The sequence below is a fragment of the Sminthopsis crassicaudata genome, chromosome 3 (assembly GCF_048593235.1).
Source record: "Sminthopsis crassicaudata isolate SCR6 chromosome 3, ASM4859323v1, whole genome shotgun sequence".
Classification (NCBI taxonomy): Eukaryota; Metazoa; Chordata; class Mammalia; order Dasyuromorphia; family Dasyuridae; genus Sminthopsis; species Sminthopsis crassicaudata.
The window spans coordinates 548,129,932-548,157,389 of NC_133619.1; the positions used below are offsets into that span (position 1 = coordinate 548,129,932).

The 27,458-nt window shown below is 37.4% G+C and overlaps 1 protein-coding gene across 1 annotated transcript in view; it reads right to left on the bottom strand.

Moving 5' to 3' along the window:
• FAT3 (FAT atypical cadherin 3) overlaps positions 1-27,458 on the bottom strand; it is a 685,392-nt gene that overhangs the window by 12,237 nt on the left and 645,697 nt on the right. The window contains 4 exon segments of the mRNA XM_074304562.1: positions 757-910; positions 12,224-12,692; positions 22,864-23,021; positions 25,446-25,580. Coding sequence (XP_074160663.1) covers positions 757-910; positions 12,224-12,692; positions 22,864-23,021; positions 25,446-25,580 — 916 coding nt within the window.

The following is a 27,458-nucleotide window of genomic DNA, read 5'->3' on the forward strand; positions in this document are numbered from 1 at the left end:
ATAGAGAGCTATATAGTACATATCCTCAGGGGATTTGCTGTGATGACTACAAAAGAATAGTTTATAATCAGAATGTTATCCACATATATATGGATACTTAGGAATGATCAAGGAGATTTCAAAGTGGTTTATGCTTATAATATAATAAGTAATAATGCACATTTTATATAACTGTAAGGTTTATAAGTCACTTTTTTTACAATGGACTTCTGAGGTAGGCAATGATCTTCATTTTAGAGGTAAATGAATTGAGGCTGAGAGAACTTCAGTAGCTTGCCATGGTCACACACAATGTCAGAGTCCAGATTTGAATCAGGTTTCCTGATGCAGATCCAGAGATCTTTTCATTACATCATGATATCTCAAATATTCTGAGCATCCTATTTCAATCTAAACATGCTGTTCGTTTGACCCATCTCTTAAAAAAATAATAATTTAACTTCTGCTTCTATCCAAAATAGTTATCAATTCCTAAAAATTGGGAGTATGAATACATAAGGAATGATTACTTTTGACTAGGATACAGATACCTCAACACAAAGTGGAAAACCACCTACTCCACAAATTTGCTGCAAGAATCAAATAAGGTCAGGTATGTAAAGGGTCTTGCCAATCTTAGAGTGCCATATAAATACCAGCTATGGTTATTGTTGCTAGCAATTTGTAGGCCCTAGAGAATTATACTGCAGGCTTTCCTGAGGCATGTCCTGCCATCTAAATAGCTGACAGCAGCTGGACCAAGGATGATTCACTTACGTGACACCAGTAAGCCCAACTTTACAGTTGCAGATGAAGGTGTTTCCTATTGGGTCGCAAGACCCCCCATTCCGACAGGGATTTGGGAAGCAGGCTGTAATCTCTGACTCACAGTTCCTTCCAGTGAATTGTGAGAGACAGGTACATTGATAGCCTGGGGAAACAAAAGACCAGAACATTCCATGAACACAGATGGGTATAGTCAGAGGCTGAGTTAATTCTAATGTTTTCTCTCTAGTTATTACTCCAAATAGATTTTTTTGCAAGGAGGGGCAAGTAAAATAGAGTGAAAGGTGAGGATTTGACCTTATGGAAGGCAAATTCATTTATTCTTTTTTATATGATACTTTTGAAAAAGACCTTTTCTTTCACAGAAATTTAGAATTTTGGAACTGAAATCCTATGATGATCTAACTTATCCCTTTAAGAAGCGATAAAACTAAGATTCAGACAAAATTAAGTAATTTTCTCTAGATCACACAGCAAGTTAGGAGCAGGGTTAAGATAAACAGCACATTTAGCAGTCAGAAGAGCCAGATTTCAATCCCATCTATGTCCATTACAAATTGTGCAACACTGAGAAAAATGTGCTGTACTTTGGGCTTTACAATTCTTAATAAAATAAAGATTAGAATCTCTACTCTGGCTTTTCTATAGATTGGCTGTAAGGACCAATGAAGATGATCTAATATAAGTACTATACAAAAACAAAAGCTTTTATTATTCTAATTTACCTCAGGGCATGAGTAACATTCATTTGCAGCTTAAATGATTTATCCTGTTTTGCAGGGTGTATAGAATACTTGAAATAAATTGTATAAGATAATGCTAGAAAGGTAAATAATATAATTAAATCATTTACTAATGATTGGGCTGTGCCAGTTTAGAAGAAATGGTGATTTAGTGCTATGCTAATCAAACTGGGAAGGGCTTAGTTGAGAGAACTAGGAAAAATAACTACAGAATTCATTTGAAATGACAAAAAGTCAAGATTCCAAGAAAATCATGAAGGAAGTAATGGAGGGGTCCTGATAATATCTGATTTCAAATTATATTATAAAGCAGGCATCATTTAGACCAGCTAAAATGTAGAAGATTGAATTGTTGAAATAAACCCAGAAACAATTGAACACAGTAAAATAGCTCAATGTTTGATAAATCCCAAAATGGAAAGTACATGGGGAAGAATTCCCAATTCAATAAGAAACACTGGGAAAACTCAACAGCAGTTTAGAATAACACCTTGCATCATATATTATGATAAACTCCAAATAGCGAATGTGACATATTAGAAGACAATGAGAAGTTAATTGTTAGATCTATGATCAAGGGGAGAATCCTTAAGTAAACAAGGAAAAGAGGTAGAACAGAAAAAAGAGACAATTTTTATTACGTAAAATTAAAAACTTTTACACAAAATTAATTAAACAAGAATTAGAATATTGGCCAATAAAAATCTTTGCATCAAATATCTTTAGCAAAAGTCTGATATTTAGTATGTATAAGGAATTAAAACACAAATATATATATAATATGAAATATATAAAACTAAAATTAAGTTTTCAATCAATGAGTGATCAAAAGAAATAAATACATTTTCAAAATAAATGTAATTATTTACCATACACACATGAAAAAAAACACTAGAAACTAAATACTTTGTTCATTGGGGAATGGGTGGAAAAACTGTCACACATGAGTTTAATGAGACATAACCATATCAAAAAAAAGAATCAATATGAGGAAGGACATCTGCTCAACTTAGGAAGATCTGCATGAACTGATTCAGAGTAAAGAAAGTAGAATCAGGATACCCATATACTGTAATTACAATTCATGTAAATGAAGATAAAACAAAGTGACAGTTGAATTAACATTAATTGTAATGATCAATCTTGACTCCAGAGAACATGATGAAACACTACTTTCTCTCCTAATTAGGAAGGCTGTGGGGTAGAATGTTGCTTATGTTCTGATGTGTTCATTGTGCTGGTCAATTGTACACCTTGGTTTTCCTTCTTAAAATGAGGTTTCAAGGGTCACCTGAGTGACACAGTGGATAGAGTCCTGCACATTAGAATCAAAAAGACCTAAATTCAAACACAAACAAGTTGAGTGACTCTGAATGAATTATTTAACCTGTTGACCCAGTTTTTTCATCAGTAAAATGGGAATAATAATAGAACTCATCTCCCAAGGTGATTGTGAGGATCAAAAGAAAGTATTTTTAAAGTGCTTAGTATGGTTTCTGGCACATAGTAAGTGTTATATAAATGTTAGTTACTCTTATTATTGTATCAGAAAATGGCTAGGCTATAAAATCCAAAGAGCATTAACAAACCAGTATAAACAAATTAAACAAAATTTGAAGGGAAGGTGAGTTTTCTGATTTCTTTATCTGATGGAAGGAAAAGTGGTATGTGATAAACAAACAACATAAAGAATTAGTTAATTATTATGTGCCTAACTTGTTTTTCCAATATGTACAATGTTTTTGCCTTACCAACTTAGAGGGTAATCAATCAGATAATAAATACCCAATAAAGTAGTCTTAAGGTATTTGATTGGGTATTGATATGGAAGTACAGAATTACATGATACCCAAAAGTCTTTCTGGCTTGCAGAAGTACAAAATATATGGGAGTTGAGAATTAGGAGGTCTGTCTTCTAGAAATATTTTTTTAATAATATTTTATCCCATGAACTCAAAAAATCATTTAACCTCTATATACCTTAGTTTCCTCATCTATAAAATGAAGAGATTGGACTGGATGAGTTTTTTGGTAACCTCATGACTGCAGACTTCAATGAAAGGAGTTAAAAACAATTATTGAAGGGCCTTAAATGATGTTTACTAAGAATGGGAGGAATTATTAAATTCAGAAGACAATTACTGAACTCTTTGGCAATGCACAAACTAGGAGGAAGCTGAGACAGATAAGAACAGATAGAAGCAAACACACACATACATGCTCACACATATATTCAGTCCACAGTGATGAGGCACACAGGGGAAAGATTACTTTCTGCTGGGGGATTGGAAAAGGTTTTCCTTCATCATCCCAGAGATGATATTTAAGCTGGATTTTAAAGGGTATGTAGTAGTCAAAGAGGGAAGGAGAAGGCATTTTAAAGAGAGGGGAGAATTTTACAAAATTATGAGAAGTTTTTCATTTAAAACATCATATACACATAAATATGTTTGTGTATATTTATATATACATAGATATATATATATTTATATAAAGACATAAATATGTATAAAAAGACATATAGACATATATAGAAAGACTATATATAGACAAATATGGAGTGACTTTATAAGGCACCATAAACACACACATATATATGTATACATATACTTTATAAGTATATATGTATGTATATAAAGTATATGCATATTTTATAAGACACTATACATATAGACATATAGACATGTATAAAAACAGACACCTACTTCAATTAAAATGTGATCAAATGAGAGGACATATGTAAAATGTTTTGCAAATCTTAAGGCACTAGTATTTTATAGTGCTATCTCTTAGTATTATATCATGTTGTTTCTTTTAAAAAAGGAAACCAAAAACAAAGGGAGATGTTCTTGTTCTATTGTTTGACTAGAAGAATCCAGATAATCATGAAGCAACATGATCAGTTTCTCAAAGTCTAGATTCTGCTATTCATTAATAGAAAACTCACAATGGCTTCTTTGTATGGTGTGGCTCTAGAGCCATCTTGCTCCTGATGCCAGAGGGAAGATGCTACCATTCTGCACTGACAGTGACAAGCCATATTTGCTGTTTGCTCAGCTTTTCCTTAGTTTCTTATCATGGATCCCTGGGGAGGTGAATTAGTTAATTCTCTTAGCTCACAGTAGACTGGGCTGAGAGACAATGAGATAGCCCCAACCTGGACAACCCACGTGAGTGCTAAATAAACATTAAATAACCACAATGATAAGAAAATACAGCAAGGTTGTTCCATGTTATTCCCAGGTGCCACAATATGTCAATATGAAACACTAGAACAGGAAAAAGAATGTCAAGAGATGCTCAGGCTTTATTTGACTACAACTAGTTCATTCCCCTTTTGTAAATACAAAGTAGAAATATGACTGAAAGAAAACCCTACATTTCTCCTAGAATGAAGGGGTGTATGGGAATACTCTGAACATGCAGTCCTTACTAATTACTGTTAGAGTGAGGGAAATGAAATAATCATTTTCTAAGCTTGTTTCACTGAATCCTGACAAAATGAAAAGCATACCTCCCAAAACCCCACCTTAAAAATCCATTTACAGAAGTTATAAAGTGTCTGTGGAAATCTGTGTCCATGTGGACTCTTTCTTTGTACAAAGAAAACATTTTCAAAATCCATAAAATGCCATAATATATCTGCATGGACTAGGATCAGCAATGTTCTGGTAGATATAGGATGCAGAGAGAATCGGGATAACTTTTCTGTCCTTCTTCCAAGACATCAGCAGTTTCTTTAGTCTGATTTATTTAGGTTGTAGCTTCAAGCCTCTATTTGATTTTGTCTCAGTAGGAAACGGCTGAATCATTTTGGGAATTTCTGGCTGTTTTGATCCATGTGCATGAACACACACACATACACTCTCTCTACCACAAAAATGGAAAAAAATGCCAAATGCAACAAATAATTTGGTTCTGAAGATGGCAATCAACTAAGGCATTTTCTGTAAAAAAAAAATCTAAACATTTTATGTCAATGCTTCCATGGCTGTCAAGGGCCATCTTGAAGTAAATCTCAAATCTAAAGTAGGCTCTCTCATATACCAAACAATGGAAAGCTGAAAAGATTTTCCCCCTTTAATTTTAGGCTGAACGTCAAGGGGAAAAAACCGTCCTGTCAGGGAGACTATTAATTAGTCTTCTAAGGAAAGTGATAGCAGAAGTATCACTTGGGACACTGAACACAAGTCTGGATAAAGCAGACAGTGTGCCCGGGGAACGAGCTCACACTGACACAGATGGCCTCATGATTAGTTAGGCCATTTCAACTTTTAATTACTCTGATAATTTTTTTCCCTTGTTTCTTTTCAAACACAAAAGAGGGACTAAATTCAAAAGTCATGTAAACCCTACAAAATGAAAGCATACTAAAGGGAGACCTGGCACTTTCCCTGTGTGTGCTAACTGGCTCACATCTCACATAATGCAAATGGGGCTTGTCCTCCAACAGTTTACTGAGGAATTGGAAGCTATTTGTTAAATGTGAGGGAACTAAACATGAAGAGTCTTTATGTCCTCAGTTTTCAGCACATTCTTCTGAAAACTTTATATGTATATACATATATACTTAAAGCACACAATATACATATGTTATATGCATACACATATAGATCCAAATTACATGCCATCATGTATATATTCTAAAATGCATAAGAATTTGAGTTTTGTCTGTTAATGGCTTTACTAACATTGTCATCTTGAGACTTTCCTAATGGATGAATGATGAATTTAGTCCATTAGGAAAAGCTACCCTAAAAACTCAGTGTTTTCTTTTGCATTTTTTGAAACTACAAATGTATAGCTAATCTATAACTACTCCTTTGTCAGTGGAGCTCTCTCCTTCTTCTAAATCATTCTGATGTAGTGGGGCCAACTTCCCATACTGATTCTTATTTGTCATTCCACTTTTATTTTCAATTTTTAAGAACAATGCAGAGAGGGAAAATGGCTTTCAAGGTAGTAACTCTGGATAAAATGGAAAAGCATGAATTTCCCTCTAGGATCATCTAGGATCCTGGTCTTTTATATGGCTGGGAATATAAATACTCATACCCATGCTAACATGAATGAGTTTCACTTGGGAAAGCACTTTTTTTTCCAAGTTCTGTAGAGACCAAGACCTGTTCTTTCAAAGAACCTGAAAGAATTTCATGGATCTCATATGAGAAAGGCTTACACTCAGTTAGGGGTATATGGAAAAATCTTATTCCTATCATCAAGCAGGGAAGAAGGATGCAACATATTCAATGTCATCCAAAAATGAGTGAGTGGGAAATTTTTTTTCCTATTTTCTAGCAGGGGCATAGGGATATTACATATTCAACATCACCCAGAAAATTCTGGCTCCTCTAGCAACAAAATTTAATCTTTAAATATCTGATATTTATAGTTTATAGGTTTATAAAATGGTTCATAAATATTATGTGAATGACCTTGTAAGGTTAATGCCATCAATACCTCTATCTTACAAATAAGGAAAATGAGGCTCAGAAATGTTGATTTGTCCAAAATCACAAAACTAATATTTGAAGTGGGCTTTAAATCTAGACTTTCCTGATTCTAATACTTGTTCTTTAGCCACTATGCCAAACTGCCCCCCAAAATAAATAAATACTACATCTGACTTTTAATTTTTAATTTAGTATTAGAAAACCACCTTTCTTCCTCCATCTGTTTACCAATCAGCTGCCAGGACTCCAAGTATTACATTTATCAAGATACCTGTTGGCAAATTTATAGGTCTGCTCAGGTTTAGTACAGTCTGGAGACAGAATCAAGATTAAAAGAAAAACAACAAACTCAATAATTTCTTAAGAATCAAAACTCTCCCCAAATACTAAAAAAACATTTATAGCAGCATTTCTTGTGATAATAAAGAAATGGAATAAAAATTGCTGCTGATTAACTGGGAAGCAGCTTGAACAAACAGGTATGTGACTATAATAGAATGTTATTGTACCCTGTGAAATGATAATTGTGAAGAAATTGGAGAAACTTGGCAAGCTGATATGAACTGATAAAAAGTCAGCAGAACCAGGAAAGTAGCTTACATGATAACCAAAACAATGTAAAGGAAAACTACAATGAAGGACTTCAGAACTAAATCCAATCTTTCTTGTGCAACAAGATAACTGTATTCATATGAATACATACATTGTATTTAACATATACTTTAACATATTTAACATGTATGGGACTATCTGTCATCTAGGGAAGGGGGTAGAGGGAAAAAGGGGAAAATTAGAACAGCTTTTGCAAGAGTCAATATTGAAAAATTACTCATGCATATGTTTTGTATATAACAAAGCTATTTAAAAAAAAGACTTCAGAACTGATCAAGGCAGTGACTAATCATGATTGCAGAAGTTTTGATGGTAAAGCATTGATAACGAAGTAGCAACTGCATGGGATGTATATTTTCAGATGTGGCCAATGTGTGGATTTCTTTTGCTTGATTGTACTTATTTATAACAATGCTTTTTTCATTCATTCATTGCAAAGATGGAATAGTCAACGGGACATTATAGGATTGTGAACAAAAAAAAGGAACATTAATATGCCTAAAAAAGACAAAAATCTACCAAATTCACCCATGTTTCATCCTTAGCTGAACAACGAGAATTAGGCATCCAGACCCACATACCCTAAAGTCTGCTTTACTGGGCCCACTTACTAAACTGCCACCTCACCACAGTTACTTTTTTGCTTCTTAGGAAGCAACTGAGTCAGAGGAGGACAGAGGCATGGGGGACTAAGGTCCCCTTGTACAGAGCTCTGCCAGTTTTCTGCTGAACAGCATGCTCCCTGGCAGTGGGGATAGGAAGGCAGAGGTCACTCTGGCTATGAGCCATTTCCCTGCCACAGTGCTTGCTGCTATTTCCAGCTCATGTTTATGCAACACGTATCATTTTGAGGTTCTGCTCAGAAGGAGCTTTCCCTCTGTGGCTGATGCAAAAGGCCATATTTATGTTCTTATTACAAGCCAGCTTTCTGGGCTCTGGCTGCTGGCTGCTGGTGCTTCATATGTGTCCTGCGGCTAGCTGCTGGGACAACTAGACTTATAAGCACTGGTCAAACTTGCTGAGTGCCTCATTCCAAGGTTATATACACAGCTTCTAGCCTTTCTGCTCTACATGCCAAAGATTTGATTTTAGGCCTGTAGAGTGGTGATGGAAGGGAGTAGCTGCTTAAAAAATAATTGTGTCCTACTTATGGTTCATTTTTAAGGACCCAATACTGTCCCAGAGTAACATTCTAGAGGAGACACTGATTGAGGGGCACTGTATTTTAATAACAGGGCAGGAGAAGTCTACTTTTCTAACATTTTTAGATGCATAAAGACTGGGCATTGGAGTGGGAAAAGGTTGGTGATTTATGTAGACCACTTAAATACTCTGGATTCTGGAAGAATAAACAATGTAGGCTTAAAACAATAACTGCAGGGTCAAATTATTAAAACTTAAATGAGAGGATGCTTGTAGATATCATCACATTTCTAGTTCTCTCATCTTATTTCTTCCTGCTGAGACTTCCTATTTAAATAAATTGTTTAGTAGGGCAAGGATTCCTCTCTTCCAATCAGGTCCTTGGGAAGCCCCTTGAGGAAATTACTAGAAGATGTTTCTTTCTTCCTCAGAAAAAGGTCTCTTCTTATTCTTTTACTTCTCCCTGTTTTACCTCTAGCTAATATCGAACAAGAATTCTGTTTTATCTTAAGTCACCATGCAATTATATAGCCATATACCTGCGGGTATGAATTAAGGAATGAGTTGCTGGCTCCTTTTTCAGTGCATAATACTGGGAAATGTTCTTGCACCTATTTTAATGTGTTTGCTGACAAGGTATGCATGCTTAGCAGAAAGTCTCCACTGTAAGAGAATTGACAAAGATTGTATATGACTCCTTACTCTTCTCTCTGCAAGCATCAAGGTGTCAAAATAGGAAGCATGCTAGAAACTGGCATGGCTTCAAGAGAAAACTCTCTCCTTGAGTTTTGTGCTTGGCATTTACTCCCTTCTCACCTTTCTGGTCTCCTCTCATTGTATTTTCCCCTTCCAGACTGACTCAGAGACAGCAAAGACCTGTTTCCATGTCTCGATCCTGTATAGATGGATACCATGGTGCCAAGGATTGACCTGCTCACTTCTGCTTCTTAGTCTTTCTGGCTTTCTTCAAGACTCAGCTGAAACCCAACTTTCAGTAGGAAATCTCTTCCAGCTGTTACTAATGTCTTCCCCTCTATTTTATATGGACCTAGTTATTTCATGATGTCTATCCCATTAGAATGTGAGCTCCCTAAGGGCAGGGACATTTTTTTACTTAATTTGAGTGTTTGGTGTATAGTAAACAAATAAAAAAGGTTGTTGATTGTACCAGAAGGCTACCCTCCACTACCCTCTCAGTTTTGTTCAATTTGGGGGAGTGTGATAACAGGATTTATAGTTAAAGGGATCATTGATTTAGGAGTGAAAGAAATCCCAGGGGCCGTCTAGTAAACACCCCTCAACTTACTTACAAGAGAAACAAGCCAGAACAGGGGTCCTTAACCTGGGGCCCAATTCTATCACTGTTCTATCTAGCTGAAGTTGTGTTCTTAGAGAAAGTCAGCTCTGTTGTGCATAAGGAAGATAAGAACTGATGACTTATTATCTAGAAAAAAAAAGCTTAATAACAATATTGTTAAGAGAATAATAAAATAAAAGGGTAAGAGTGGGGTTCGGGCTTTTTAGCCTTCTTATTATTTTTTTTTTTTTTTTTTTTAAGGAAACCCACTATGGGTTCTGGTAGCAATGCCAGCAAACACAATGTCCTTCCATCGTTAAAAATATATTACAATTTGTGGTTATGTAACTAGCATTTGACATGGAGTGGAGTTCTATTTCAACCCGATTTAATTATATGCTCCTTTTTTATATCGTAGATGGCTCACACTAGCAGAATTGTTTTGCCTGGTGAAAAACTGGCCATGACTTGTCATAATGGGCTGGTTTATAGAACTACTGAAGTATAGTTAGTGCCCATCATTTGGGAATTATGGCACTATAACAACCCTTTATTTACATATACTGCTGAGACAGTAAAAATGGCAAATAGATTTCTTAAACTGAGACAGCAGAAATATCCCCCTAGGGGATTTGGCCCTCATTGTGGCAGCAACATATGCAAGTCTAAATAACTTTGGTGTCTGTATTTCTGCAGTGCATCATCTCGTAGACACTTTATACCAGTCTAATAATAAGATGGACTCTAAATTGGGAGTTGGGCTTCCTGAGAATTCGATTGCAATACACACCGTGGAGCCTATAAGTGATTTGTGAGAAAGGTTTAAATTTACTAATCACGCGGCTGTGGCGAGAGCCTGCGAATGGGCTGGGGGAAAATCAATGGCAGAGCTGCTCCCGCGCCTCCCAGAAGCAGCGCTCGGCTTGGTTTCCTGTTCACTCAGGTCCCTCATCCGAGGAAAGTCCAGCACTTGTTTCATCTCTATACCTGGGACTTCAGCAATCTCAGCGTCTCCCTCAAAAACAAACGTGCTGCCATCTCTCCATCCCACACCGTTCCCTTCCCTTTCTTGATGTCTTTCTTCTTAGTTTAGAGAGAGACAGGCAGACATACAGAGACAAAGAGATAGAGAGACTGAGAGATACACACAGGAGAGACAGAAACAGAAGAGAGAGAGGAGACACAAAAATATATATAGAGAGAAAGTCAGAGGGAGAGAGAGGGAGGGGAGAGAAAGGGAGAGAGGAGGGGAAAAGGGGGAGATAGAGACAAAGACAGAGAAACACATACGGAGATATAGAGAAAAAGACAGAGGGGAGATACTCAAACAGAGAGAAAGAGGGAGGGAGGGAGGAGGAGGAGGAAGAGGAGGAGGAGGAGATGGAGATGGAGGAGGAAGAGGAGAAGGAGATGGAAAAGGAGGAGGAGGAAGAGATGGAAATGGAGGAGGAAGAGGAGGAAGAGGAGGAAGAGGAGGAGGAGGAGGAGGAGGAGGAGGAGGAGGAGGAGGAGGAGGAGGAGGAGGAGGAGGAGGAGGAGGAGGAGGAGGAGGAGGAGGAGGAGGAGGAGGAGGAGGAGCTAAATCAGAAAGGCGGAGGAATCAGATGCTATTGCATTTTGAGACTGTTGTATTTGTTCCTCAGGCTTCATGTTCTTTCCCCAGGCCCGGCTCATTTGTCATTACTGTGATCTCAATTCCTCTATTTCACCTGACAAAAACATCATCGGTCCAAAGCCCGTTTCCCCCTCTTCTTTTCGCTGTATTCACTGGTCTCTCTCCTCCTGGGTTCAGCTTTTATTCATATTTCACCTCACAGGAAGTAGCTAGAACCGGAAGAGACCTGGAGCTACTCAGTGCACCCCTTTTATAGTCGAGAGCAGCAAAGGCTCTAAATTCGAACTCGGCTCCTCCTGGTCCAGGGCAGGCGCTCCATGCACTGCGCCACCTAGCGGCCCCCACTACAAGGAGATCTTGGAGAAGTGGAGCGGAGTCCTCCCTATGCTTAGCCCGGGGGGAACCTGGGCTGGCACACTCTTCCCCTTGTGGTTGGTTACTAACACGCGGCGCTTGGCCACTCCCGGATGACCGGCGTCAGCTAAATTCGCGCATTTCTAGCGGAGTCCGGGGATGAGAGCGGCTCGTGGCTCGCGGCCCTTGAGTGAATGGGAAAGGAGGGGGAAGGATCGGGGCTGCAGGGAGAGGCACTCACCGCCAGATGGCAGGCCGGCGCAGCTCCCTCCGTTCTGGCAGGGATTGCGCTCACAGGCATCCGGGTACAGGACGCAGCCGAGCTTGAGCTCCGTGAGCCCCACAACCTCGGCGAAGCTGCTGCGCTTGTTCTGCAGCGGCAGCTCGTTGTTGTTCAGGACCACGGAATCCAGGCAGCCCTGGAAGCCGCTCAGCACCTGCGTGACCCTCTTATCCGTCAGACTTCGGACGTTGTCCACCTGCACGAGGGCGCCGAAGTAGATGGCGCTCTCCGCGCCCGGCGTCTGGAAGTAGAGCGGGGCCTTGCGGCGCTCCACGTAGCTGTCATCCAGCGACAGGCTCGTGAAATTCTGATTGAGCTCCAGGAAGACCGAGTGCCAGCTGCCGTCGTTCACGGCCCGGCCGGAGATGCCCAGGATGCCCGGGCCCGTGCCGCAGTCCAGCTGGAACCACAGCTTGCTGTCTACAATCTGAGAGGAAGGAAAAGGGGAAATGGTCAATATTCCCTCACAGTGCCCGGGCACGTGCGTTTTCTTCCTAAGCCCGGGCCCCCCAGAGGACTGAGGAACATTGTCAGACATAATAATAACAGCAGCAAGGCCGGCGTAACCAAATGCTTTTTTTTTTTTCTTTGAAAAATCTCCTCTTCGCCTGTCAGTCCAGGCCCGTCCTTCGCTGTCTTCCTCCCTCCCCTCTCCACTCAGTAATTAGTTACGGCCGAAGTTGTAAAAATGCAATTAAATTTAATGGTATTTACCGTCCTCCGGACGGCGCATTCCTAAAAGTCAGAGCAACGCGGCTCCGAGGGAAGGGCCGCTCATTCCCCTAGTAATCCGGGCTCAGACCCGCGCGGGAGGATCAGTCGTTCTGGGTTACTTTTCACTGCGTGACTTTGAGCAAATTATTCAGCTTCCCTGGGCCCCCCTTTCCTCGTGTGTGAAATGAGGAAGCTGGACTTGGGGGGACTACGAGCTTCCTTCTGGGTCCAGATTAGAGGAGCTATTTAATGTTTCACTGCAGTCATTTCCGTATTAATTATGGATTGATCTCTATGAATTCTTCTGGAAAACAGAATGAATCTCTCTGTAAGGGGAAAAACATGAAATTAAAGATCACAGGGTCCCACACCTAGAAGGCATCTCAGAGCTAATCCACCTCTAATCTAATCCCAAAACTTTCAGCAAAGTGCAGACGGGAGTGGGAAGAACTGAATTCAAATCCAACCTTCAACACTTACAAACTATCTGACAGGGCAGGTTATTTGATCAGTTTCCTCATCTGGAAAATGGGCATAATAACAGCACCTACTTCTCAGAGTTGGTGTGAGATAATTAATGTTAATAATTATTATAATATTATATACATAATAATATATTATGATAATTATAAAGATAATAATGTTAATTAAGATAATTGTAGAAAGTGCTATATAAATGTTATCTACTATTATTGTTATTATTATTTACTGATGGACAAATTGAGGCTCCAGGATGAGGTCAGGTCACACAGGAATGACACAAGGTCACGAAGGAGCAGAAGCAGGAGTGGGATCCCAAGGTGGTAATGACCCGATCATAGCCGGAAGGATCCTCAAAGTCTATCCCAGTGGTCCTCAAACTTTTTAAATAGGGGCCAGTTCACTGTCCCTCAGACTGTGGGAGGGCCGGACTGTAGTAACAACAAAAGCTCACACTGTCTCCGCCCTCAGCCCATTTGCCAGAAAACGGGGGGGGGGGGGGGGGGGGGGGGGGGGGGGGGGGGGGGGGGGGGGGGGGGGGGGGGGGGGGGAGAGCGCTGCATAACCGTCCTCAGCAGCGGCACCTAGCGGGCTGCAGTTTGAGAACCCCTGGTCTACTTAGTCCAACTTTCTCAATTTTTAGACTTGCAGAAGGTCACATGGATCACAAATAGCAGAATTGGAATATCACTCTTTACACAGGCAAGGGCAGAATTCAAGGTTCCCTAAAATCCAGACATACACACACATTCATACATGTACATACGGACACACACATGTAGGTATGTATATACAGATGTACACATACATGTATGTACTGTAACAGACACAAATCCATTTTTACAAATATACTCTCATATTCTTCAAAGAGAGTTCTTTTCCTTCCAACTAATACTGTTGCTACTGGTTCTAGAAGATCACTCAGTGCACTGTAATTACTTGTGATTAGATATTTTCAACAGCAGATTTTATTCATTCCTTTAGAAGGCCCCCCCCCCCCCCCAGTAACACAACCTCTCATCTGAGACACTGTCTGTGACGGGACAATATAATTAAATGCTTGTTTTATGTGACTTTACTATTTCCTTGAATGCCTCATAATGGAAGTTTAAAAACAAAGAACCGCGTGGTAGGATCTGATATTAAGAAAATCTTGGAGTCCCCTGGTCCTGCTTCCATTCTGGCTTTCCTGGGGAGGTAACCAACTCTTGTGGAGATTCACCTCTGCAGATGCTGAAGCTGCAAACAGCTCAGTAAGCCTGAAAGAGAAAACTCTTACCACCAGAGTACCTGGCCTTGTCAATTATCAGAAAAACATACGGTTTTATCAATGGACATATGACTAAAGATGTTATCTGCTTTGCTTGGACACACTAAAGATCACTTGGTCTTTCCATTTAACTCAAAAGCTGACATGTTTTCTATGCGTCTTGTTCCCCAGAATTTGATCAGGAAGCACTGAGTTTAGTTATCTAGACTAAAACTGATTTTATTTAATTGAGGAAAGGGAAGTTGAGTCCAATTGTTCTGAGCACTGCTCCAATTTTCTGTTGTAGTTTTCTATGTTTAAAGGGGAGTAAATGGATTATAAAGAATGGAGCAGGATCAAGGACCTTATGATATCATTTTGTAGTTCCTATGTTTACATTCTGAAACTGTGATATCTATGTTTCCTTCATGAGCTGTAGTGAATTCATCTAGAATGTGTTTGCTGTATAAATTCTCATTGTCAAGGTGACTCCAGAACAGAATAAATTTTGTTGTTTCTTTTTAGGAGAAGGAGGTCCTTCTATCTGGAGGAAGAATTACTTGGACTTTTAGGTTTTGTCTTGCTTTTCTATTTATATCCTCAATACTTTGCCTATGTTAAGTCCTTAATACATGTTTTTTCAGTTAGTTCTTCCTTCTAAGAGGAATGTGAAGTCTTGAAGGGGGACTCTTATTACTCTTTAGAATGCTCTCCCTGAGGGCAGGGACTATCCAGCAGCTCAAATATATTCCTAGTTCTTAGGACCCTCTGTTACATTACAAGTGCTGAAATAAATGCCTGTTGACTCGACTCCTCAAGGCTGGAAGAGCCCTTGGGTTGAGAGCCATGCAAACTCTGAAAGGTGCCAACAAAAGCCTGGAAAGGCTTTCAAGTATGGATTCTGTGAAGCTCTCAAATGAGATATATGAAGCATTATACAATTCTTAAAGTGCTATGTAAAAGCTAGCCATTATTATTATCATCATGATTATCATTACTGTAATTGTTGGAGTGGAGGGTTGGCCTTCCAGCTCTGTGATTCAGAGATCACCACCATCCTAACCTTTGTTGACAATTCTGTAGGAGTATTCCATGTGAATACCAGAGGCTAAACTATGGATAGAAAACGGATTCATCTGGAATCAATGAACTTTTCTTTTTCAGGGTCCAAGCTTAAGCATTCTCCATTTTTTTAAAGCACACACATACAAACCCACAAAATCTTATTTCAGGTTACTAACAGTAAGAGGCATATAAATATCAGTGGAATACAGAGTAATATACTGAGAGAGTGTTCCTAAAATGTGTCTTATTCATGATAGACCTGTCAGGGATTATTAGAGCCTCACTTATTCTCTCAGACTATTTCTTTATCTATTCTTCAACATGTTCCACAGACCATTAGTTCTTTGGGACTCTCTCCTTAACTTCTTTGTCACAGTCTTGCTGCCACTCAATGTATGTGCTCAAATGTATGTGTTACATAAAAGCATATATGTGAGAATCTTTGTGGACTTAATACAGCTTTAGGAATTTAAGAATCTAATGAATGCTCTGTAATCTTGTGTAAATTATGCAGCTTCTCTGGGTCTACGATTCTTTAGCTGCATGGAAGAGATAACTACAATAACTTATTTTACAAGGGTATTGTTGTGTATGGATAATGTTAAGCTCTACCACACACAAGCAATACATATGTACATACATACCTCTCAAACATCCAAATTAAAAAGAGACAAATACATATAGTAGGAGTATTTTATTTGCCTCTCTGGAAGATTTTAAGTGTAATGAATGGGTGTTGGATGCATAATTTTTTGGTTCAGTGAAATGAAGTGAATGAATACTTTAAATCACACCAGAATACGTGCTTGTCCAGGACTCTTGGATAATGTCCATATTTGTATATCAATGTAAGTAATAAAATGATCAAATGATCCTTTGGGGACTTCTTCCTTTCTGCATAGTCCATCTGCTGTTACATACTATGGCTTTAATATAGTGTTTACCAATCTAACAGGGGTGGAAAGAAGAAGGAGGATGAGTATTTGGTTGGTGCTGTTACATTTTATGGGACTTAAAAAAAAAAAAAGATGGACAGAATTAAGATTTCACTAACTTCAACTTTCTTTCACATCTGGTTTGATATCAAAGCCACAATCTCATTCAAGAGAACTGAAGTGGTATTAATATACATAAAATGATATGGATCACTGAGTACAAAGTAACTTGCAGTTTTTCTACATTTAGTGCATAAAAAGGGAGCCACAACACATCAGCTTATCCTTATTTTAAAAATTATATTTTATTTGGAAATTTTAATTCAATTGTAAAATTTTACTTTATTGTATTTTTGAAGTTGATAGTGATATTTATTTATACTATGCTTTAAGGCAGTGGTCCTCAAACTTTTTAAATAGGGGGCCAGTTCACTGTCCCTCAGACTGTTGGAGGGCCAGACTATAGTAAAAACAAAAGCTCACACTCTGTCTCCGCCCCTCAGCCCATTTGCCACAACCCAGCAGCCGCATAAACGTCCTCAGGGGGCTGCATCTGGCCAGAGGGCCCTAGTTTAAGAACCCTTGCTTTAAGATTTATAAAGTACTTTTCATACCATTGTCTCATTTGACTTAAAAAATTGTTGGGCAGGGTTTTGGAAATCATATACCTTTTAAAGAGGTTAACATAATAGAATGTAGTCCCCAAGCTTTCTCTCACCAAAACTTAACCTTTTTCTGTTTCAAAGGTAGGTGATAATGAAAAAAAAACTACTGATTGTTCTTTAAAGCATTTATTTCGCTTTATTATCTTTAAAATAGGCCAGATCCCAAATAACCCACGTTTTATAATGATAAAGTGTCCCATTAGTTAGTGGACAAGCTGCTACAACTGAAGTTCCGGCATGAATGAAACGCTTTATTATTGAATATCAAAGTTACTGTAATTGGTATGCTACTGTGGGTGAGGGTGGGCAGAAGTGGGGATAAGCAATTTGTTCAGTGGAATTTATTATTTATAGACTCAGTTTTATAAAATATTTAGAGTCTCTGAGTTGCCTGAAATCAGTCATGATTTCCAAGCATCAGCCTAAATTCCAGTGGCCTAGAGTCTCAGAGTCATTAGTCTGGAGCTAAAGGAAATCACATTATAGGGACAAAGGCAAATTTTAATAAAAATTAAACTTATGGCAGAAAGAATTAACCTTTCTTGTCACTGTGTTCAATGCTGCCAGGAAGACTATATTTATATGAGTGGGGATTGATTAGAGACATTCTTACAAGCATGACTGGAAGAAGACTGAGAAAATGAAGCTTTTAATCAGAATTATTTAATTGGAATTATCCCCAGATGCAATGGGTGACCACCATAGGGGAGTCGTTTCTCAGCTCTAAAGATCTTTAAAGCAGAAGCTGCTCTAGCCCTCATTTAAGTATGATGTGCTATGTAACGATAGTGCTGAGATCACACTAAAGAACTCTTTGTCTCTTATGTAGATATTATGGATTGTCTGATAATTGTGAAGAGCTGATATTTTAAAGCATGGTTTAAAGTTGCTTTAAATTCATACATTCGGCACATTCACAACCCAAATCCTGTCTTACCTCCGCAGCACACAAATCCTCCCCAACTGCCCCTAGCTCACATTAATCATTAATTAATCATTAATTAATTTTGAGTTTACATTTCTGAGGTTGTTGCCTTGCAATGATACTTAAGTTTTCCCAATTCCATCCATAGTTCTATCTTGGTATATTCATCTTGTCTATTAGCCTATTTAAAATCTATTTTGCATTTTAGAATCCTTTGGAATTAAAGCTTCAGTTCAGGTACTGCCTCCTGTATCAAGTGTTTTCTAACTCTCAGTTTTGGTTCTACCCCCTCCATAAGTTATCTGACTTTTTACTTACAAGTATATATGCTATATACTTTACTAGAATGAAAGATCCTTCACTAGAATGGAAGATCCATAAAGCCAAGAACCCTATTTTGTTGCTGCTGTGGTTTTAAAATATCCCCAGTAACTAGCAGAGGGCTTTTCATATTTTTGTTACTGTTCAATTATTTCAACTGTGTCAGACTCCTTCTGATCTAGTTGGAGTTTTTTTGGCAACGATACTGGAAAGGTTTGCTATTTCCTTCCCCAGCTCATTTTACAGATGAAAAATTAAGGCAAACAGAGTTAAATGACTCACGTAGAGTCACACAGCTACTAAAAGCCTGAGCTCACATTTGGACTCCGGCTTTCTGACTCCAGGGCTGATGCTCTATCTACAATAGGATTTTGCTGCCTCTAGTAGGTGGTTAATAAATGCTTGTTTTCTTCCTTCTCATCCCCTGCTGGTGAGAGGGATTTTATGTCCCTGGAAAGGTTCTCCAGCTGCCTCAGTTGCAGACATTGGAGAATGAGTGAGCTGTGATGAATGTGAGCCAGAGGATCAACAAAGGCTGTACCCTAAGATACATTCTGAGAAAAATCCCTATCTTGCTCCACTACCAAAGCACATAACACAACAGTTTGGAAGCCTGACAGCTATGTGTTAAACTTTGGGATCTGCAGAGGAAGCTTTAATTCCAAAGCTTTATGAATACCTTCTATCCTCATGTAATTCTCCAAGAGACACCTTTCACCTATTTCTTATTCTAAGTGCTTTCCAAACATGGCACTCTTACTTGAAAAAATACAAGGAACCAGAATGTACAATTGAAACAATGCATTTCGACTTCATTGGCCTCTGAAAAAAAGCACAAGGTATATACACTGCACCAAAACCCAATAAAATGAAGTCTTGCAAGAGGCACAAAATGCCAAGCAAACAGATTCAAATTCCCAAAGTGAATGTTCAGAGCTATTAATAGTTTAGTACAGATGTGCTCTGATTTAAGACAGCTCAACATATGAAAAACCTCAAATATACAAAGACAAGCAATTTAGGGGTGAGAATTAGCATTATAAAAGTATTCATAAAATTTTCCTTTAAATAGCAGACTCTTCTAGTATCTTTCAAATATGACTTTTTATAAAAAAATTGAATTTATATAACTTTCAGGAACATACTTGTTTTAGAAAATGAAGTCCAAACCATCTGCTTTGTATCTATCACATATTCATAATTTATTATTGGATTTATAACCTAGGATTTAGAAAGGGGGTGCTTTTCAGATTAAAGTGAAATGTCAAAGTTAAGAAAAGCTCCGTTTTGGAAAACTATACTCCTATCTGTGAGTGGTTTTGATTACCTCAAGTTCAAAGCCTTGGAAGATATTTATTCATCAAAATTCCATTTACTAAGCATTTAATGAGAGCATACTATGTGCAAGATACTGTAAACTTTTGCTTAATAAAAAGAGCTTCATCAAAGGCCCCTATTTCAACTTGGAAGGAAGGCAGGCAGAGAGGAACTGAGGAAGGAAAGAAAGGTATTGGTAAAGAGCAAAACAGAAGAAGTACAAATTATTTGGTGTCTTTGCAGACTTTATAGATAGGTAGAAATATTCCATAATAGTTACTGAAAATTTTGCTATCATCCTCCACCTTTAAACCCATTCTGAAAACAACTGACCTTCACATGGGAGCCTGTTTTGAAAATAAATCAAAATAAAGAAAAATCCAGAGCTGTCGTTTTTGTAGGTATTTTTCTTCTGCCACTATGAAAAGTTGATCATAATCCTTTAGTAAATATAATCTAGATACACAGAAAGACTCTTTTCAACATTGCCTTTTAAAAAAAAGTATTGATAATATTTTCCTCTGAATTGAAGAAAAAAGATTAATAATGGTATTTTCTGTAGGTTTCTTTGAAGACTAGGGTTTTTGACTTGGGATGCATTAAAAAAAAACCCTTACCTTTAAAACTATACCAATATAATTGGTTTCCTTTGAAAACCTTTTATTTTATATAATTTATTTATTTAAAAACTATATGTTTTGCTTTACGCATGTAAAAGCATTATTCTGAGGAAGGAACCAATGGTTTTTAACAACTTCCAAAAGGGTCAATTACACAAAAAATGATTGGGAAATCCTTCTTCTATAGAAAATCATAGTCCTAATTAAGTCCACCAAAGATGGAAATTACTCTATACTTTTGTCAGAAAGAGCACTCAGTATGTTACGTTAGGGACTGAACCCAGTCGAGTAGTCTCCCCTTGTATTAGGCTCTATTAAGATGATAGTTTCCCTATACTCTTGCCTTGATGAAAACTCATCTGGAATAAGATGTAGTGTTTTTTTAGGTGACACTGATAAACTGCAGACTCAAAAGGATAGCAACCAAGATCATGAAGAAAAGCATCAAGATCATGTCTTCTGAGGATCAACTGAAAGAGTTGGGAATGTGCAATCTGAAGAACAGAAAATATGGCAGCATGATACTTCTCCAAGAAAAACTATTGGGGAGCAGGAATCAGATATACTCTGTTTGTCCTCAGATGGCAGAAACAGGAGCAAATGGGAAACTGCAAAGAACCAAATTTAAGTCTGATGACAGGAACATCTTTTAAATAATTAGAGTTAAGGATGGAATGGGCCATTTCAGGAGGTAGTAGTCCCTGGTGCTCTATAAGCCTACTTGTTGGGGGTGCTGTAGGTGGGATCCTTGTTCTTGGATCAACCATGTGGCCATTGAAGTCCTTTTTGGCCATGAGATGCTGTAATTAGTTTAAATGCTGACTGAAGTTCCAGGGATTAATAAGCATGTAGAGACACAGGGCATATATGTGTGTTTGGGGGTCAATAGAGAGCAAAACAGGGTCTATTTATGGTTGTTTTTAGTGTTAGTGTTCATGATGTCTGGATAATTTCTAAAGTCTTTTCTAGCTCTAAATTCCAAGATCCTAAATAGCTTTCCACAAGGGTAGATTTTTTTGTAGCTAGCCACATGCCTTGAAGGGGTAGAATCTTTAACCAAAAATTGATGATTGTACCTGGCAAAAAATGAGAGAGAGGAAGGTTTTATTTCTAGCCTTGAGGAGGAGCTTTTCAGTGATTTCTCTTTTCCCTTCTCACTATGAATAGAACTCTCCTTTAAAATAAAGATGTATTGTTGTTGTTTTTGTTGTTGAACTATTTCACTTATATCTGACTCTTTGAGACACCATTGAGGTTTTTCTTGGCTAAGATACAGCAGTAGTTTGCCATTTTCTTTTCCAACTCATTTTGTAGATCAAGAAACTGGGGCAAAAAAGGTTAAGCGGCTTGCCCAGGGTCAAACAGAGATCCAATTGATTAGGTACCTCACTCTGCCCCCATGATCCATCAACTCTCTTCTGGAAGTGGAAGGGAGGTTTTAACATGATCTTCTGAAGTCACAATTGGTTATTGTTTGGATACATAAGACTTAGATATTAGTATTAAAATTCCCTGTCCAAATAAGTTATTGTCTAAGTTTGAATATTTATTTTTGAATTTAAAATTTCTTCAGAGAAATTAATCTGTACTTTGGTCTTTCATATGTGAGTTTGTTAAATGTAACCATTCTCTCATTTTTTTTCAGGGAGATCAGTGTATTTGTGATCTGTTGAGGTATTGTAGAATACACAGTGCTATAAGGCTACCATAATGATGCTAGGGATGTTGAATACTGGCTCAGAAAGGGACTTTGTTAGGGGAGGGAGTGTAGAGTGTCTTGTTCAGAGAGTCTATACATCTCAGGAATCCCTGGAAAAAATCCAGGATGCTTTATTTTTTTTAACTGACAGAATGGCTACAGTTGAGAAGTCAAGATACTCTGTCATTGACTGGAAAATATAAGTCCCCCCCATACTTCAGGTCTGAAGTCTCAGAGCTGAAGAAGGCTTCACAATTGGGTAGGGAGAGATGCTGAATGGAGTGGAGGATTAAAGTCAATGCTATCCCTGTGGAAGAGTTGCTATGAATTGTTGAGTGATTATAGCTTAAGGAGACTGACTATTGAACCTACTCTAGAGGGAGATGACACAATTTACAGAGTCAAGTTTGATGCTAGATGTTCAAAAGGAAAATGGTGGTATTGGCTCCACTCCCAGTTTGGCTGCTGTCCTCTTCTGCCCTGAATTGTGCTTCTGGTCTTCTGAACCCAAAGACAAAATGATTACAGCATTCCCCAAACCGAGAGCCAAAATGCAAACATATAAGCAAGAGAAATGACTGCAAGAAAAGATAACCCATTTTAATTACCTTCAGAATTATGCAGGGATTTGCTCTGGTGTACATTATAATCCCATTGCTTTGCAGTGTTCGCAGACGCAGAGCCAACTTAAATTCCTCTTTCTTGCTATTTTCAGAAAGCCGGTATTTGATGTAACTGTTTCCAGCAAAGCTGAGAGAAGTGTGCCCTAAAAGAATCATTATGAGAAGATACATATACTTTTAATGTTCATAAATGAGAAGGGACACACAAAATTACCCAACAACTGCCAAGTGAGTTAATTAAAGATCATGTGCAGTTAATGAAGCCATTTTTGGGAGAAAGCTTTTAAATAAAAAACTACCAACTTTGGATTAAAAACCGTTCCTCCATTACACAACACACTCCTTAAATTTGAATTGAAAAAATTTATTAAGTAATCAGATCCCAGGGATGTGGGTTGCCCTGTGCCAATGGGAAATTTAATAGTTCAAAACCTACATTATTACTGTGCCACTATAACTCTTCCCATTGAGAATTAGCAAAATTCTTTTTCAAAGATGCAACAAATAGCTTCTGAAGAGACCGAAGCACTTTGAGTACCATCAAATGAAATCCCATTACTAAATGAAATGATTCCCCTACTGTCAAATAATGGATTTCCCAAGTATTGCAAAATAAAAATCAGTCCAAACCAATCTATAGTAAAGATGATTATAAATAATTCAAAAGTGGTACTTTATGCAACATTTTCAACACATTTATAATATTTATAAAAATAAGTTCTTGAAATGCTAGATTTTGAGTTTGATTCTCTTTTTCTCCTAAACTCTTCTACTATATGTATTTTAATGGTCAATGGTCAAAACTGAAATACTCGGATGGAGGACTTCAATCTTCTACAGAAAGACTTTCCCAAACCCTCTAAATTCTAGTCTCTTCCTTTTTTTAATTCTCATGTATTTATTCTGTATATAGTTTATTGGTACATATTTGTTTGCTTGTTGCTTTTCCTATCAGACTGTGAGCTCTTTGAGAGCAGGAATTATCTTTTTTATTTTTGGGGGGGTAATTCTAGAGATTAGCATACTATCTGATATACAATAGGTGCTTAATAAATTTTTACTGATTATTGAGTCAGGAAGAGAAAAAATTTCTGTCAATCTACTAAAAGGATAATTTAAAGGCTGATGTCAGTCCTTATGATGTCATAAATGTGGATTACGTGATGATGGCTAGAAGGGAAGTTTGAAGATAGGAGATTTGGATTCTAGTCTAAATGGTTTTTATGAATTGTACCCTTATTTATTGATGTACATTTTGAATATGCTGAACATCACATTTTCTAACTCTAACCGTTTTTTTAAAAGAAATAGTAGATTATTATCAAGGAGTAGGTTCCTGGGAATAACTAATTGAAGCTGGAAGTGACTCTACTTTGTTTATAGCTTTGTTCTTAGGGCTGATAGCTGAGAAGATTATATTGTCATCTCCAATAACTGAGGTAAAAATGTCAAAAATTCTGACTGAGTATGACTGTAAAATTGTCCATATTTTTGAATTTCAGATATATTTTATAATAAAAAAATGACTTGATAATGACTAATGATTACACTCTCCCCTTTCCCCCAACAACGTATTTTAACAATCAATGTTAGAATTCAAAAAGTCAGGCTTGGAAATTAATGAAGGCCACAACAACCAAATTGAATGCTGGGATGAAGGTCAAAAAGGGAAAATTTAAAGCTAAAATCATATAAATAAGATTTTTTTTTCTAGGACATGGGAGTGGATGCCTCTGTTTTTATGAAATATGTTGCCATCCATCTCAAATGGATAATACATTTCTTACTGGTCAGGCTTGCTTATTCCATAGACCATGAATGGCTTTTCTATCTAAAGTGTTATCTTCTTATGATGGCAGATTTATGCAATACTCCGAATAGCAAGGACTATACTAAAGATGGGTTGCTCTTTGCGCCAATAACTTTCTATTTTCTATAATGTCATACCTTTAAAATAGATGAGATAAAACTAAAAAAGCCTACATTTCTTTGTTATTCCATTATAAAAGTAGTGCACGTTTTCATTTTTATTTAGTAGAAATACTAAATTCTCGGTTCTGGATTGCTGATAGAACCTAATGGCAGACAGCTGTTAGCACAGCACAAAAAATGAATTTAAATAAAATGCTTGCTGACTGATAGCTATTCCCCTCACAATATAGAATGTGAAGGCATTCATGGCAGAATCACATTTAGAGCAGAAAGAGATCCAAGAGGTCACTGAGTCCTCATTTTTCAGATGAAGGGACTAAAATCTAGACAGATGAAGTGTTTTTTTTTTTTTTTTTTAAGGTCACATAGTAACCATATGGTGGGTCTGAGAAAGAACTTCCTGGTTCTAAATCCAGCATGCAATTTATGATCTTCAGGGTGCAATGGTTACTCAAATGAACAAAAATAGGTTCAGAAAAATTCTAAAGTTTTGAGAAAATGCATTACACTAAGTCAATTCAGAAAGGCATTTCATATGTTGTCAAGAAAAACCTTCTAAGAATTTGAGGGAGAATCAAGGGTAAGTGTTATAGGAATCACAATTTCAATATTCTTCATCCAACACAATTCTGTACCTGAGCACTCTCCAAGTTTTCCTGGTGGACACTGGCAGATGAATGGTCTTCTACTGGCTTCATATCCAACACATTGCATATCTCCAGGACAAGGCTTCTCCATGCAAGGATCATTTGATCCTGGACAGAGTCCTCCTGTTACAAATAGAACAACACAGTTAAGTGTACAAAGAAATTAATGGAATGCTGAAATTGGGCAAGAATAATGCAACAGTGAGGATTCAAAGAGAAGATTGGAGGGGAATATTACCTTATATATACTTCCTACATTATGGTGTATCAATAGAATATGTTTAATAGTTACTGCCAATATTGCTTCATTGAAACTGGAAAAATATATCCAGTTTAAAACTGAATTAGGTCAGGATTAGATCAGTTTCATCAAGGAAACTGGGAAAATGTTTACCATCTCATTACTTATTTGTGCAGATAAGATTTATTGGGATTGATGAAAACCTGGAGCTTATAAAATCTGGAGTTGGAAGAAGCTTTAAGAGGTTATCTAGTGTATACTTCCTTTTTTTTAAGGTAAAGAATTTAAGATCTAAAGAGAACAAATGTTTTGACCAAGGTCATGCAGGTAAATTGCCTGGGAATTGAATTCAGAACTTTTACTTCTAAATCTAATGCTTTCTGTCTCCTTCATCCTTCCATATTCCATGTGACCTTTAACACCAAAGTTGGGCTAAAGAGTGGGGTAGAAGTGGACTTGTTCTCTAGGCTCCCATCAAGGTCCCTTTAATTTAATCTAATTCTGCATAGAATCCAGGTGATTAAAAATATCTCTATGGACTCCAAAGAAAGAATGGATCATTTTGCTGAATTAATTTAGAGTTATAGAAGCAGACCACTTGCCTATTTCCTAATCTCTTCCACTACATGCTGTTTTACTGACTATGTGCAAATGTGATATAGCTACATTCATGAAAAGTAGAATTAGTCATTTCAAAGGAAAACATCCTTCCCAATCATGATCCTAATGACACAGGAGGATGAAATTTGTATTAATTCTTTAGAAAGGAAATCCTGGGAAGCAGATTAACAGATTTAACTATGAAATTAGGTGCTAAATGAGTTATTTTGATTCTGCAACCTTGGCAAACATAGGAAATGTGCTTTTCATGGAATCTGGATATTTCAAAAGTAATTAGGCCATTTCCTACCTGGTGAGAGAGCTACTCCTTAAGTGTAAATTACATCAGGGTAAGTAATAAAGTGGCTATAAAAGGAGACAAATTAAAAATAACTCACAACTGGAACAGTAATTTTCTAAATGGGTTCCCAGTGGCCTAAAAGAGTTAGAGCCCCTTCATGTGAATTTAACACTTCTGGGGATTCAGTAGCTCCATCACATAGCAAGATTTGGTCTATTATATTTTTCTTAGATTTCCATTCTATCCTGACCATTATGCATGCTGTCCTACTAACCATTAATTTCTCAGTCTAGAAGAAAATAGCAATTCAACTTTAACAACATATAAATATTTTAGGAAGTGTAATCTTTGAGAGAAGCAATATAAGTGGCAAGAGCAAACCCAAAATTTATAAATCCTATTTTTTAGTGGTTTATAGCTTAGCCATAAAAGATGTTGCCCAGCCATGAACTGGTTTATCATGTCTCAACTGATGAAAAGGTTCTTAACAGAAAATTTAGAAATAACTATACATTTGGTTATAAAGAAAACAAGGACAAAAAAGAAAGGGCCTGGATATTTTATAGAATAGAGAACCATGTTTAATGACAACAATTCCACAAAAAATTCCCCTTTTGAACTCCCTGAGACTTCTCAGGACTGCCATGTCTTTTTCAATGCTCCCTCATCTTAAACAGTTGCTTACACATTCTATGTCTTCTTCTAAGTAACTATTAATGACTAATGTTAAGTGGCTTTTGGTACTTTCAGGTAAAAATAAATTGTTTTGTCCACAATTCATAAATAATAACTCAAACAGATTCTTTAATATTTACTTGCAACTCCAACAGATAATTGGGGTAATTGTCCGATTTCACTG